The 12,965-nt window shown below is 40.0% G+C and overlaps 1 protein-coding gene across 1 annotated transcript in view; it reads left to right on the top strand.

The window, feature by feature from the left end:
* Positions 1 to 12,965, top strand: part of LOC124595347 (nose resistant to fluoxetine protein 6-like) — a 367,206-nt gene that overhangs the window by 255,790 nt on the left and 98,451 nt on the right. The window contains exons 7-8 of the mRNA XM_047134061.1: positions 2,375 to 2,538; positions 10,348 to 10,516. Of these exons, the coding sequence (XP_046990017.1) occupies positions 2,375 to 2,538; positions 10,348 to 10,516 (333 nt within the window). The remainder of the gene's footprint in view (positions 1 to 2,374; positions 2,539 to 10,347; positions 10,517 to 12,965) is intronic.

Here is a 12,965-nt window from a genome sequence, read left to right as displayed (position 1 = left end):
TTTCTTGGATTATCAGTATTTGTATTTTTTGTTCGTTTAACTTTTGCTATAGTTGATGCAGCTTTTCTGCTCATAAGCAGTATTTACATTTAGTGCGGGGTGAAAGGTTCTGGTGTTTGGGCGAAGGTGACCAGAGGAGTCGGCCTCCCCTCTTTGCGTGTCAGTTGACAGCAGTGGACTGGGAGCCACCTGGGCTAAAAGTCTGTTTTCTGCTACGCCTCATGGTATCTGATCATCTCAATCTCTGGAGCGAAGTCCAGTATTTGGGATGGGAATGTTAGCTCCAGAATAAAAAGTCCATCGGCACCTCTGGTGATGAGACGCTGACCACTTGGCCTGATGCTAAATGTCTGACACAATGTGAATTTTGCAGGATGTCTCTCCCGCCAACTCTGCGTATTGATCAGCGCCTTCCCATCTGTTAACACCACATATTGTAGTTAATCTTATTGTTGACATATTGGCTGTTAGCTTCTTCATTGCAAAAAGAAAAAAGAACGACGCACCACGAACGATTTATCCGAGAGGGACGGAAATAGGTAGATGTGACACACATGTACAGACAGACAAATGATTGCAATTTCAGAAAAACTAAATGATGCATTCAGGAGAAAGAGTTTAACAAACTGAGTCAAGTCAGTAACGCGTTGGTCCAGAACTGACCTTTACGCAAGCATTTTTACGGCGTGGCATTGATTGGTCGAGTTGTTAGATGTTCTTTTGAGGGATATCGTATCAAATTTTGACCAATTGGCGCATTAGATCTTCAAAATATCGAGATGGTTGGAGGACGCTGCTCATTATGCTCCACACGTTATCGATTTCGGAGAGATCCCTCGACCTTTCTGGCTAAGGTAGGGTTTATCAAGCACGAAGGCAAGCAATAGAAACTGTCGCCGTCTGCAAGCGCCCTTTAACCTGCAGAAATGGAAGCCCAGGGTGCCTTGCCACGAAGGGCAACGAAACGGGACGTAGATCTTCGACATACCCCTGTGTGCTCTAAGCGTGCTGCCGATTACAATCAAAGGGATCGTGTTATGAAAAAAAAAGGGACCCAGACCATCATCCTGATTGTCGGGCCGTAAGACAGGCGACAGATGGTGTCCCACTGCGTCTCCACACACGTCGTCGCTGCTCATCGGTGTTGTTTGAAGCGAGACTTATCATTGAATACTGTTCTTGCTAGAAGCTCTTCCTCTTGAATAAATCATCCCATTTTTCTAAAACTGTAATCATTTGTCTGCCTGTAAATGTGCATCACATCTACCGATTTCCAACCCAATCGGATAATTCCTTCGTGGTGCGTTATTTTTTTTATCTTAAAATGCATATACAGAGCTTCGCCCAACGCTTATCGATTTTTCTAACGTTTGGGCGGTACGAGTGGACGGCATTGACAAAAGGTCACCGTTCGCTGGTGGTGGCAACCTGTAGTAGAGCCCACTACCTCCAACGGTCGTTCGTTGCAGCACGAGAATCCAGGAACCGTTTCCAATGAAACTGTCTTCTTTCTTGTTGAAACTATTGTCATGTTTATGAATTTCTATGAATAACGTGAACAAACAGGCTTTGTAGCTCTTCTCCAAGGAGAGGACTGCGTGTCGGTGAGTCTTAATACGTGGTCGGTCTCTCACAGACAGTTCTCTGCCACGGCTGATTTACAACCCTGCAGTATCGTTTATGTTCGGTGACCTGGCATTGATGTATCGTTGTTTCCATTTACTCTGAAAGAATTATGGGACAGTCTGATTAGTAAGATCGCGACCGATCCTTATTCTGCAGTCGCCCAAATTGAGCTAATGTTCCCTTCCGGATTAACAAACATTTTAGTTCTTCCAGAATAACAACGTTACAAAAGACTGGTTTGATGCAGCTCTCCATGTTACTCTATCATGTGCAAATTTCTTCATCTCCCTGTAACTACTGCACCCTATATGCTTCTGAATCTGCTTAGTCTATTCATCTCTTGGTCTCCCTCTACGATTTCTGCCCTCCACGCTGCCCTCAAACACTAAATTGGTGATCCCTTGATGCCTGAGAACATGTCCTACCAACCGATCCCTTCTTCTAGTCAAGTTGTGCCACAAATTCCTCATATGCCCAGTTCTATTCAGTAGCTCCTCATTAGTTACGTGATCTACCCATCCTCTGTAGCACCACATTTCGAAAGCTTCTATTCTCTTCTTGTCTAAACAATGCTTGTCTAAACTAAGCTTGTCTAAACTAAGCTTTAAAATATGTAATCTAAATTATGGCTATCAGTTTCTTTTTAAGTGTTGATTTGACCACTGATTTAATATTTTCGTGGTATGTACTCAGTAATCATCATTTTCCTCTAAATAACCAATTTTAAAGAACTTTCTTACGCTTTCAGCTGTTTCGACAACCGGCTGGCATGTTGGTTGCTAATGGTGTCCTGCTTGTGGACGTCTTTTTCACAATTGGAGCCATGACGATGACAAGCCTGCTCTTCCAGGGGCTTCATAAAGGAGCGAAATTCCATCAGCTCTTTCTGGAAATAATAAATCGATATGTGAGGTAAGATTCAGTTTACCCATCAATGCAGGAAGCAGCTGTATTGACTTTACTTGGATTTTACGCTTAATTTTGCTGTTTATCGTTGCGACGTGCATAATTAAGATTGTGATTTATACACTTATGGTCTCAAAGTAGCTTCGCTGTCTCGCGAAACGGAGATGGAGCCTTTGAATGCGGACAGCAGCATGCAGTATCCAGTTTACGCATCACACACGTTCCTGTAGCCTACTAGTATGTAAACAAAACATCAGCGCAGAGAGCGAACAACAAATACGGTCTCTTGGCACAGTAATCTCATATTTACACATGGTCTATGCATGCCATGAACTCACGTGATAACGAGGAAAAACAGTTGTTAGGTAACAGGAAGAGAAAGGTGGAACAGGTTCACCGATAATGTGTACTATATTAGTGCACTTAAATCATTTGATATGGAGCTTGATATAAGGAAATTGTTGCTGGAAACGAATATTTATCTTCTTTTACAGAAACAGACATGGTCTATGGGTGAGGAATCAGGGAACCAGGTCAGTTAGGGATCATGAGAGGTACCACGCGAGGGTTAATCATTGTTACCAATAGTGGCGATCATTCAGCCTCTCTTCAGCATTTACCAAATAATCCAGCTGTTATACTGAAGAGCTCCTCACACTTTGGTTTTATTAGTGGAGGGGTGTGTCTCATGAAATGGTGCTTCATGTGACCTTTCATCAGGTCGTTGGCGTTGGATCTGGTCGCCACAAACAGAAACGAGATTCATCACTAAACAGCACAGAAAGCCACTCAGTGTCTCAGTTGACTCCTGCTCTACACCATGCAAGTCACTTTCTTCTGTGGCAACATGAAACAGGTAACTGTTGTATTAAGGACACCAAGAAAGTGAAAAATGTGAAAATTGGAATTTTTGTTTTTTGCATAATAAAATTTTACCAAGCTTTCTGATTAATTTGCTGCAAGTGTCACACACCTACTTTAATTCTAAGTACTTAAAAATAAATAAATAAAAAAGGTCTGCGCTCCTCTTTGTGGGCGTTTCCCGACCCGTTTGTCAGGTTGTTTTTGTTTGTTTGTCGGAGAAAGATTTTTACATCTTTTGAACTCCCTTCTGTTTTCTTCGGCGATAGGGATAGGCGTTTTGCGATGTGTGGGTTCTGTGCAGAGGTTGACAACTCTGGCAGAAAATAAGACAGCTGTACATCGAAGTTCGTTGTTGTGTGGTTTTCGAGCGTGGTTTTGAGTGTGTTGTTCTGAATTGTGTTGAGTAGGTAGGCAGTGTGGGTGCAGTCTTGTTTGAATATCATATTTTTAGCGAAAATGTTGCGAGTAACAGAACAATTAAAAAGCGGAAAGGCGAAAGCAAGAAGCATGTTTAGAAGAACGCTTCTGCAAATGTAAAGGTTAGATCAGAAACAGATAGTGAGGTGTCCTCCTTCCAGCGCATTGCATCCAAGAGGAAACTGAATATTAGTGAAGACACAATTATCAGCATATTGCCAGGATGCTAATCCACACAAAAACATGCGCCAAACACACCCAGTACAACGATCCGAATTATTTTAGTGTCAAAATAACAAACTAAACTCAGAAATGACTGCACAGGAAGTGTATATTGTGTCGCGAAACCTGACGAACACTTAACGCCTACGGAATGTTGCTCATCATCATTAGTATATCAGGCCGAAGTAAATCACAGACAGTGAAATATGGCCACATCCACCAGCTAAGGCAGCAGGAACACGCCCAATGTCACCGCACAGGTAGTGTAAAGCTGAAACGCCCCACTATGACAAGACTCGGACCGCAGAGTGCAGACACGATCAGCAATCAGCACGGCTCCGAGGTGCAAGCCGCTATACGGGGCGGGCCTCCGTCGAAACAGCCAAACCCCAGCCAGCCACGACTGAGCTACGTGCATGCTTAGCCCTTGGAATAACAAATATGGGGGGAGGGGGGTGGGCGAAGTTAATTTGTGCTGGCCTTTTGAGAGAAATGTAATCTAGTCATTTACTCTATATTTTAAAATTCTGAAAAAAGTTGATTGTTTTTAATCAGTTCTTCTACCAGTTTCCAATTATGTTTTAAATTTTCCAGTTAAAATTAACCCAAAAATTTAAGTCTCAGTTACAGCGAATGTCGTATTCAGTATTCCAAAGTTCATGGCCGTACTTACACATCAATATCTCTTTAAAAAGTATGTTGAGAGTAAAAATCAACAACAATTAGTGAAATTTGCATTTTACAATTTTCTTTTGTGGTAATCATGAAGTCGATAGCAGACGTCATTGAAAGTGTGTTGATATTGCTAAGAGTGTGTACTAAAAGGTATTTTCAGGTTCTGGACAATACTTACTTATCAGTAACTGTTGTAAAAAGTATGTTGTTAATGTAATTCAACAGTCAACGAATTTTGTTTTTGCTAAAAGATTTTCGGGTGGTCAGCCAGCAAGTTCACCGGACCTCTCTCTCAACCAGTTCGGGATTTTGAGAACCTTACGCGCCAATTGGACAGAATTTGGTACGATATCCATCAGGAGGACATCCAACAACTCTGCCAAGCCAAATATTTGCTTGGATAATGGCCACAGGTGGACCAACGCGTTAATGAGATGCTCAGTTTATGAAGCTCTTTCTCTTGAATCGTCCAATTTTTACCAAATTGTTTCCGGTTGCTTGTCCGTACATGTACATAACATCTACCGATTTCCGTCCTATTCGGATATTTCTTTGTGGTGTGTGCCGTTTTTTTTGTCTTAGTTGTATGAAAACCAGAACAAAAGCAAACTCTATAAGCACTAGAATACTTTAAGCAGTATCAAATTAATGGGAATGTTACGAAGTTCACATTCTACCCTCAGGGATGGAAAACTGAAATGCCATCAGGAGGACATCCAACAACTCTGCCAAGCCAAATATTTGCTTGGATAATGGCCACAGGTGGACCAACGCGTTAATGAGATGCTCAGTTTATGAAGCTCTTTCTCTTGAATCGTCCAATTTTTACCAAATTGTTTCCGGTTGCTTGTCCGTACATGTACATAACATCTACCGATTTCCGTCCTATTCGGATATTTCTTTGTGGTGTGTGCCGTTTTTTTGTCTTAGTTGTATGAAAACCAGAACAAAAGCAAACTCTATAAGCACTAGAATACTTTAAGCAGTATCAAATTAATGGGAATGTTACGAAGTTCACATTCTACCCTCAGGGATGGAAAACTGAAATGCCATCAGGAGGACATCCAACAACTCTGCCAAGCCAAATATTTGCTTGGATAATGGCCACAGGTGGACCAACGCGTTAATGAGATGCTCAGTTTATGAAGCTCTTTCTCTTGAATCGTCCAATTTTTACCAAATTGTTTCCGGTTGCTTGTCCGTACATGTACATAACATCTACCGATTTCCGTCCTATTCGGATATTTCTTTGTGGTGTGTGCCGTATTTTTGTCTTAGTTGTATGAAAACCAGAACAAAAGCAAACTCTATAAGCACTAGAATACTTTAAGCAGTATCAAATTAATGGGAATGTTACGAAGTTCACATTCTACCCTCAGGGATGGAAAACTGAAATGCCATCAGGAGGACATCCAACAACTCTGCCAAGCCAAATATTTGCTTGGATAATGACCACAGGTGGACCAACGCGTTAATGAGATGCTCAGTTTATGAAGCTCTTTCTCTTGAATCGTCCAATTTTTACCAAATTGTTTCCGGTTGCTTGTCCGTACATGTACATAACATCTACCGATTTCCGTCCTATTCGGATATTTCTTTGTGGTGTGTGCCGTTTTTTTTTGTCTTAGTTGTATGAAAACCAGAACAAAAGCAAACTCTATAAGCACTAGAATACTTTAAGCAGTATCAAATTAATGGGAATGTTACGAAGTTCACATTCTACCCTCAGGGATGGAAAACTGAAATGCCAATATTATGCCACGAGCAAAATCTATGTGTTTGCACAGCGGAAGTCAAGTCTGAACATGACTGAAAACGTTACAAGCAAAATATCACACCAAGCTGCACGAGCATCCTGCGATCTCATCAAAACCCTCGTAGACTGTAACACGAGAATGCTTTTTGGGACGTATCCACTACTCACAACATTCCCAAGTGTCGATGAACGGTCTTGATAAAATTCGGCAGGAACGTAGAGGGGGCAAAATAATGCGGTACATATTTTTTTGTTCGCGCCCAATCTCACATCCCGAAAGGTAATTTGGAGGAAATGTCTTCGAAATGATGATATACATTGATCAGCCAGAACATTATGACCACTGACCTACTATCGATGTAAACCCGTCCAGGCGATAGCAGCGTCACCTAGCGAGGACTGACTGTCAAACACACGCACGGTACATGTATTATCAGTGTGCGTACTGTCCGTGTGTAGCATGTGAAAAGCACGCGATCTGTCTGAGTTTGATCGAGCACAGACTTTAATGACCTGAAGGCTCGGTACGAGTATTTCGGAATCTGCACGACTCGTCGGGTGTTCGAGGAGTGCTATGGTGAGTGTCTTCAACATGTTAAAACCAGGGTGAAACCACGTCCAGATGTCGTTGGGTTGGGCGGCCACCCCCCATTACAGATGTCAGGCGTCGTAGGCTGGGCAGACTGGTAAAACAGGACAGGCAGCGAACTGTCGCGGAACTAGCATCAGACTTTAATGCTGGGCAGAGTACACGTGTGCATGAACATTCACGTGGTGCTCCCAACACTCCTAACGATGGACCTCCGCAGCCGATGACCCATACATGGACCAATGTTAACGCCACAACATGGGCAACTACGACTGAAATGGGCACGTGACCATCGACACTCGACGTTGGTGCAGTGGCAGAGCGTTGCATGGTCTGATGAATCCCGATATCTTGTTTGTCAGTTCTTTGGGAGGGCACGAATCGTCGTCTTCCAGGGGAACAGCTACTTGACACCTATACTGCAGGACGGAGACAAGCTGACGGCGGCTCGATTACGCCGTGGTGAACATTCACGTGGGCGTCCGTGAGTCGAATGGAGCTCGTGCGAGGCACCATGTCTGCCAAGGAATATCTTATACTGGTTGCATATCACGTATGCCCCTTCATTACGATCATGTTTCCCGACGGTAGTGGCATTTTTCAACAAGATAAGGCGCCATGTCACAAGGCCAGGACTCTGATGGGGAGGTTTTAGGAACAGAGGGGCTAGTTCCGATTGATGTGCCATCCAACCAACTCGTCAGATCTGAACCCGATCGAATACGTCTGGGATGTGATTGAACATGGCGTCATAGCTCATCGCCCCACTCCCCGCAGTTTATGGAATTAGGTGAGTTGTGTCTGCAGATGTGCCAGCTCCCTCCAGCGACCTAGCAAGACATCGTTGCTTCCATGTCACTGCGTATCACCGCTAGTATCCGTGCCATTGTGGACATACCGGCCATTAGATAGGTGCTCATTATGTTCTGGCTGATAAGTGTATAAAAAAAATGTTTCTCATATAAAAGCTGATATGTAATTATTGTTCTTGAAAATTGTGTAACCAAATTTTTTAGTAATTTAAAATTTTGCAAAATACCCCGCCACCAGTCCTAAAAACAAAAACTATTTTTAAAACATAAATTAAAGAAGCTACATACACCGGTGTAAAATAATGCTGGTTTCTGAAATACCATTTTTGGAAAATAAGCTGTACACAACATGCTGTTAGAGTAATTTCGACATACCTAAGTAATATATCTAAACATTCATTATTAAACTAGTTATTTATTTTACTTACATTTATTTTATGTTTTATATTGTTATTGTACGGTTTACCTTCTTCTTTTTAGTTTAACGTTTCACATGTGAATATTTTATTAATTGAAAATAATAACCAACACATTATTATGATACAGAATTATTACAATACCGATAATCTGTAAATAAATGCTTAAAACATAACGTTTTCTTACGTAATGAACAAAAAATAAATCTAATTTATTCACTAATATATACGACAGGGAAGACAATATAAAACAAAATTCAGCAGGATTTTAAATCGTCACGGGTGACCCTCTAAATATCCAGATTTGCATCAGGCGTATTTCAATACAGTAATGAGCCTTGGCGATGAGAACTGATTGTGTACTAGTGACTGTAAATTGATTATATAATTTCTCAAGTGGTGACCGACATCATAATCATTCATCAAAACTAGGATGAACAAGTTTCTTGTCCTCAGGTACGGTTCTGTCACATTGACAGCCCCAAGGATCTAACAATAATACAAGTTTTTTGCTTCATTAGGAAAGAAATCATCTTTCAAATATCTTTTGAGTTGGTCAAGCTGTCACAAGGACATCTGGGACTTCAAAAAGAGATTCTCGATTTCTCAGTTCAAATTCACCTTCAGTTTCTTTTAAAACTATGAGAAGGCGGCCGATCAATGTGAAAAAACCATTTTGACCATCACACTCAGAGGAATGTGTTCATCTAGTGATCCCATAGAGCTCGACGTCACAGGTACAGGCATGAAATGTATACGGATTTCGATGTTGGAAGAACTTTTTCAGAAGATTTTTCAAATCTAGTTCTGTTGAATGATTATGATGTCAATCTCAACCTGAGAAGCGGTTTAACTAACCTACGCTTGAGAAGCAATATAACCAGTCTGCAGTCATTAGTACACAATCAATTCTCTTCGACACAGCTTACCGAGGTATTAAAATATGTCTGATACTAATCAGAATACTTATAGGGTCTCCCGTGACAATTTAAAATTCTGCTGAATTTTGTTTTATATAGTGTTTTCTGTCGCGTGTATTGTGTGAAGAAACTTCGTTCATTTTACTTATTATTTTCAATTAACAAAATACATGTACATGAAAGGGTAAAATAAAAACAAAAAAAATGGAATGTAAAACATGAAACACCAATTTAAAACATAAAAGAAATATAAATAAAATAAATAACTAGTCTAATAATGAACGTTAAAATATTTTAGTTAGGTATGTTGAAAATACTCTGCCTGCAAATTGTGTACAGCTTATTTTCAAAAATAGTATGTCAGAAACCAACTTTATTAAACATGTATGTACGTAGCTTCTGTAATTTATGTTGTAACAAAAGTTTTCATTATTCAAAGTTAATTAATGGTGGTAGGGTATTTAGCAAAATTTCGAATTATTACAAAATTCATTTTTACAATTTTCGAGAACGTTAATTATGTATCAGCTTTTATATGAAAAACATTTTTTTATATATCATCGTTTCGAAGACATTCCCTCCAAACTTAATATAAGAAATTACCTTTCGGTTTATGTTTTACCCCTTATAACTGAAACTGGGGACAAAAAGCTGTATTACATTATTTTGCCCCCTCTACATACCTACCAAGTTTCATCACGAACCTTTTTTTGACACTTCGGAATGTTCTTTTGTCAGTACACATCGTTCATAATCCAGAACCGACAAGTGGCAAGAAGCAGGAAACAGCAACTCGCCCATAGCAAGACGGAAACAGCAGCAGAAATGGTTCTTTGCGTTGCGGTGAACGGAGCACTTTTCGACCGAACTCTACCGTCTGATCTCTGCATTGGTGGGGTCGCTATGCCTACAAAGTATTTCCTACAGACATACCTTCACTTTACCAGCGAAGGACTGTAGTAGCATTACGAATTGACAACCGGAGTACAGAAATTCTTTGCAACTATTTAGCGACTCATAACTGAAGTGAAACGTGTAATTTAAGGGTGGCTATTTAACGAACGACTTCCAGTTTTTATAACTAAGTTTTAGAATAAAAAGATTGGAGTGATAAATAAGAGTTTGATTTATTCTGTTCATCCAGGTTAACGCCGCTATACGTGATAGTGATCCTGTTCCACTGTGGCGTGTTGCCTTACATGGGCTCCGGGCCATTCTGGAAGTCCACCGTGCTTCAGGAGCAAACACGATGTGAGACCAACTGGTGGACCAACGTCCTTTATGTCAACAACTACATAGATCCTGGTAACATGGTGAGGCTTTTCATCACTTGCTTATCACATAGTTTAGTCGCAGATTATGAAATATACATTGGATATTGATGAATGCGCAGGTCGTAAGCCTTTGGGGCGAATCCAACTTGTAAGATTTAGTACTTTTCTCGTCTGAAGGCACAGAAGGTAGGCAATTCATTTGCTACATACTTCGTAACTCAGTTGTCTTATAGTGTAATGTCAAGCCAGTAGAATAACGCCAAAAACGTAGTAGCCATCAGTATCTTTATATGGAACAGTCACAGACAAAGGATCATTTATAATAAACATGAAAATATGCAAACAGTTCCCCCGCACCCTTCCCCGTTGTCCCTCCTCTGTTTCATACATTAACAGAACGATAAGTAGATCTGATAGATAATTAGCTCCTTCTGTGACCTATTCTGCAGTATCTTTCATGACAAAGAATTCTAAAAAAAAACTAACATATGAAGTACATGCGTTAATGATGAAGTACATTTTATGTGGCAGTATTACACTATGTTTTTTTAGAATTTAATAATCTCGCAGGAATTTTAAGAAAAGGCGATGACTTGCAAAGACCAATACATTATATCAACAAAATATTTATGCAACATAATACTCAAATACCACACCATAAATAATGTCTGTTCAAACTAAAATTGTTCTTAAACAGAATATCATGCCATGAAAACCATTTTAATCACTGGCACCGTGTTTTTGATATGTTTTTTGATTACCTTGACGATACACAAAATAATTTTACCAAATTTAGCACGATAAGTGGAGCAATCAACATTCACTTGACAACTAAATTACAAAAAATAAAAGATAAACAGCCACGAATGAAAAGTTGTCTTCGTTGCCATAAGGAAATGATTCATGGACTTAGAATAAGAAACATGTAATATGTATTTTTATGCAAAATGAAGTTTGTAAGAGCTGCTAAAGCAAATAAAGGAACACACACAATATAAAATAAATACCTCAGAACAGAGCTTCAGGTAGGCAGCGTACAACAAAGCAGAAGGAAGGGAAGAACATGGAATGGACACCTGCAGAGAATCTGTCGGAAAAGACTCTCAATAAAGTTCAAAAATCCAGTGCAGTAAAGTGATCTCGTCAAGCCAATGAAAAAGTAGGGAACTTGAGAGGCAATAATGGCCTAATAAGGGAAGGGAAGAAAAAAAACAACGATGCAACAAGAACTGCGTGTGCCAATTTTGAGATGTGTGATTATGACGTTTTCACTGCGTAAATACATTGATTTCCTCCCCAATTTAACAGTTTACTTTCACAGTATGACTTTTGTTTCTATGTTTCAAGAAAGGGTTTGTCCGACAGAAGACTTGTCGAATCCTACAGATCTTGCATAGCCTTTGCTACATTCTCTTACTAGTTCTTGTAAATAATCTGCCAAAGACAGGTAAATGAATGTTTGTAGCGTCGAAGACTACAGTCACTCGGAAAAGAGAGACTAAAGTATGAGTGTAGAATATCGTAGGTAAAACGAACTTTATAACGATAGTAAAAAATATCTCTCATTTCTCATAACAAAAACTGTTCGAATGGTATTTGTAAAGAAATGTAATTCAAGAGAATTGTTGAGAAATTGATGTTATACGTGAAAGGATACACAAAGTAGAAGCGCGCATTATAAAACTTAGAAAATCTACACTAAAATGTTTATCTAAAAATCTAGATAGATTGGGACATCTCCTAATAACGTGTCGGACATCCTTGTTCCCCGAGTAGTGCAGAAACTCGACGTGGCATGGACTCAACCAAGTCGTTGGAAGTCTCCTCCAGAAATACTGGACCATACTGCCTAAATTTGCGAACATGGGACTACGCTAAAAACAAGTAAAGGGAGAGAATGATCTCTGGAAGAGGTTAATTTATGCGATTTACATGACGTCAAGAAAGATTTGAGAAGAAGCGACGAAAGAGAAGGGGAGGAAACAGAGTTTATAGGCAGAAAGTGTTAGAACTGGGTGGCAGGAGGCATTTGTATGTCCGGGTGGATTAAGTTACCATATTTTGCCTACGAACAATATTAATGTGGTTTCGTGGCACTAGGTTTTCATTGCACCGTGTCTTTGTCGTTGCTTATGGGACTGCTCATCTCTCCGACGTATCATTCTGCATCACATAATAAAAACAAAAACAAGAGTTCAGTACAATGTTGTCTTAAATACTAGTATTAATTTAATGTAAGAAGAAAGCAAAGGAATTAAAAATGGTTCGAAGGCCTGCATGTTTCGTTATTATTTACGTTATTCTATGTCTGTCCAGAACATTTGACTCCATAGCTTACTGTCAAATCGAAAAGGACAGTAGTAGACTCTTTTCCTTACAAAGCTCTTGCAAGGAACTGGGCACTGGCGTAGCGATAAAGATGTTTGCCCACTAGGCGACTTGTTAGAATCGTTCTTAATTTTCTCTCGCCAGAGAAATACTTTGTTGA

Source organism: Schistocerca americana, chromosome 2 (genome assembly GCF_021461395.2).
Source record: "Schistocerca americana isolate TAMUIC-IGC-003095 chromosome 2, iqSchAmer2.1, whole genome shotgun sequence".
NCBI lineage: Eukaryota > Metazoa > Arthropoda > Insecta > Orthoptera > Acrididae > Schistocerca > Schistocerca americana.
The sequence above is the reverse complement of the archived record's forward strand: the minus strand, read 5'-3'. Positions and strand labels throughout refer to the sequence as shown.